The sequence below is a fragment of the Mya arenaria genome, chromosome 16 (genome assembly GCF_026914265.1).
Source record: "Mya arenaria isolate MELC-2E11 chromosome 16, ASM2691426v1".
NCBI classification, from domain to species: Eukaryota; Metazoa; Mollusca; class Bivalvia; order Myida; family Myidae; genus Mya; species Mya arenaria.
In genome coordinates, this window is record NC_069137.1 from 24,209,289 (window position 1) to 24,212,277 (window position 2,989).

Sequence of the window (2,989 nt, forward strand, 5' to 3'; positions counted from 1 at the left end):
TTTTAATTATTGTCTACGTGGCCTCAAAGTACACAGTTAAGATAGCGCCAGTTATGGCCATTAGTTATCTATATTTAAATCAACTGCATCTTGTTTCGATCATTTATGTAAAATGAGTCAAACTCGATAAGGCATTATTTAAAAAATAAAAATTGCAACAAAACTTATTGTGCACCTTTAATACTCCAAATATGTCAAAATGATTGCAAAGTTACTACATACGCAGTTCACCCTAATGTTTGGAATTAATTTTCTAGAAATTCTTCTAAAATATTGTTTATCAACAGTTAGTATGCGATAAGGGTTCTCCAAATGTTCTCTGAGTTTTCTCCGAGTGTTCTCCGAGTATTCTCCGAGTGTTCTCCGAGTGTTCTCCGAGTGTTCTCCGATCGCTCTCCGAGTGTTCTCCGAGTATTCTCCGAGTGTTCTCCGAGTGCTTTCCGAGTGTTCTCCGAGAATTCTCCGAGTATTTTCCGAGTGTTTTCCGAGTGTTTTCCGAGTGTTCTCCGAGGATTTAAGGCACAATATAAGTTATAAAGTATCTTAAATAATTTAAGCAATATTTTGGCGTTTTTTTCTGGGGCATGTATGGCCACGAAGCCGTATTATTATTATTATTTTCTTCTTTCTTGTAGTTGTTATTTTAATGACGAAAGTAAAATTGTGTTAATTGATATTGAAGAAATGAACATAATTATGAGATAGTTTTCTAGTCACATTTGCAGTTTCACTCTGATATTTGAACGTATTACAACCATGATGGAATGTAGTTCTTTGCAGGGTTTTTCGCGACTATCGACTACTTTGTCACAGGGTTACAATTACGGTTTAACATTTTGAGCTTTGTTGAAGGATCTTACTGCTCCATAACGTGCCATTACGTGTGATTTTCACAATTGTTAAACTATTGCAGTTGTGAATTGTGGAAGGCGATTAATATAATTTCATGATTAAGGTACAGATAAGAAAATATATAAAGCTTTGTACATGTTTTCAATCTACGTGGCTACACATTCTGTTTTGATAAGATAAACGCCAAAATATCGCTATTTTATGTGTACCTTAAATATATGCATGTTTTGACCATTTAAGTAAAACATGTTAAGCACGATAAGGCTCAACCTATATTGTGCGCCTTTAATACTCCAACCATTTAAATATGTCAACATGACTGCAAAGTAACTACACACCTTTAGTAGTGTACCCTTTTGTTTGGAATTGATGTTCTAGAAATACTACTTTAACAAGTATGTTGCTTTTTCAGATCCCCGCCCCGCCTTTTTAGCCATTCTTTCAGACGATATAAAGGCGACAACAGAAGGACAGACGATACTATTTGACGATGTTGTCACCAACATTGGATCAGCATACAACGGCAAAACAGGCACGTTTACCGCCCCAATAGAAGGCCTGTATCTGATCTCTGTCAAGATCACAGGCTATTTTAAATCTACAGCTAGCAGTGGGTCAACCAATCAATACGAACTGAAAAAGAACGACAATTTGTATCTACGACTTAATGTGAACGTGAACGCAAACACGCATTGGTATGATTCGTCCAGTGTCGTTACCGTCATGGTGCTTGGAAAAGGCGACCGTGTTAATGTTGAGAGTGTATACTCGGAGAAATATGTCGAAGGCAGCGAAAGGAACACGTTCTTCTCCGGATTTCTTATTGAGTGACAAGTGTTGTGCATACTTCTTGCTAATATATATTCATCTGGAAGACTATATGCATTAAATGTTTTGCAACTAAATAACAAGAATTTATTGTCTTCTTGAATTGCTTTGTTGAAACATGTATTGTTGCTCGGCATGTATACATATGTAATGTGTATTTACTTTCGTTGATATGGCCTTGTCAGTAACAAACCTTGAAACAAGAATACATAACGTTATATATTACCTGACTTTGCCTTCATTCAAGTTCGCACACTCATTACTAGTTTTTCCGTTATGATTACGTTTTGAATACGGTCTTCGCGTGCAGTCTTAAATAAGAGTTCTTTTTCTCTCAAGAGCCTGTGCGCGTTAGGCTTTTATAAAATATAGTTAAATCCCCGTCTGAAAGGACGCTGTTCTTTTCGCATTCGTAACCGGTGTAAACAGTAATTGTTTTGTATAATAGTATATAGCATGCTTTGATATCATGGTATTTCATTTTTGGACAGGTGATACCAACTGTTCTACCTTGAAATGAGCATTAAAACAACGCTCTCACAGATTGACCGTTTTGATTTTGTTTGATGTTTAGTCCTAGAATGAACCAAGTGTTGTGCAAACCAGTGATATAAGACTGCCGACAAAGGATCAGATCTTAGGTTTTTTCATATTAACGTTCGAATATTGATGTATTACGGCTAAAAGCGTTTATTTACTATAGCCAAAGAGTTGAGATATGTTATATAGTGAGTTAATTTATAAGACTTAACTGAAGACATTATGACCAAATTCATTTGATTCTGAGACAAAAATAATAATATAAAAATGTTAACATGTCAATCTGAGAGAGTGCAGCTTTGAAATACATAAAAACGGTATATTTAAACTGTCTCTGTTTCTAATGTACTATTGATCTCAGCCTTAATTTGCCTATGTGTCAGGATTTATTATCGATATTAAACTGGGCTAGAACGAGCAGCTGCATTTTCATTTACGATAGGTTGGTGGTATTTTCCAGCAAACTGTTTTTGAAGTTTTAATTCACTTACATTATTTCGTTTTTAGACGCATTAATACTTGTCCCTGTCCCTAAAATTTATATTATGCCAATATGCTAAGGTGCGTTGTAAAGTGTTGTTAAGTATTTTGTTTAAATCAAGAACAGAAGAACGATTCATATTTTTCAATGCATTTCTTCACTTTTTAGAAGTACCCTTTTTTTCTGAAAATCATGTGCATCCGAGCCTATATCGCCAGTACCAGTACTTCTGCGTGCATTGTTCTAACTGAAGTACGATGTTGGCATTGTTTATTAATTTTGGTAGCT

The 2,989-nt window shown here is 35.2% G+C and overlaps 1 protein-coding gene across 1 annotated transcript; it reads left to right on the plus strand.

Moving 5' to 3' along the window:
• Window positions 1-312: 312 nt before the first annotated feature.
• On the plus strand, window positions 313-1,686 carry LOC128221507 (complement C1q-like protein 4). The gene is made up of 2 exons (XM_052930114.1): window positions 313-466; window positions 1,265-1,686. Exons 1-2 carry the CDS (start codon window positions 313-315, stop codon window positions 1,681-1,683), a joined length of 573 nt encoding a protein of 190 aa, XP_052786074.1. The 3' UTR covers window positions 1,684-1,686.
• Window positions 1,687-2,989: the final 1,303 nt, after the last annotated feature.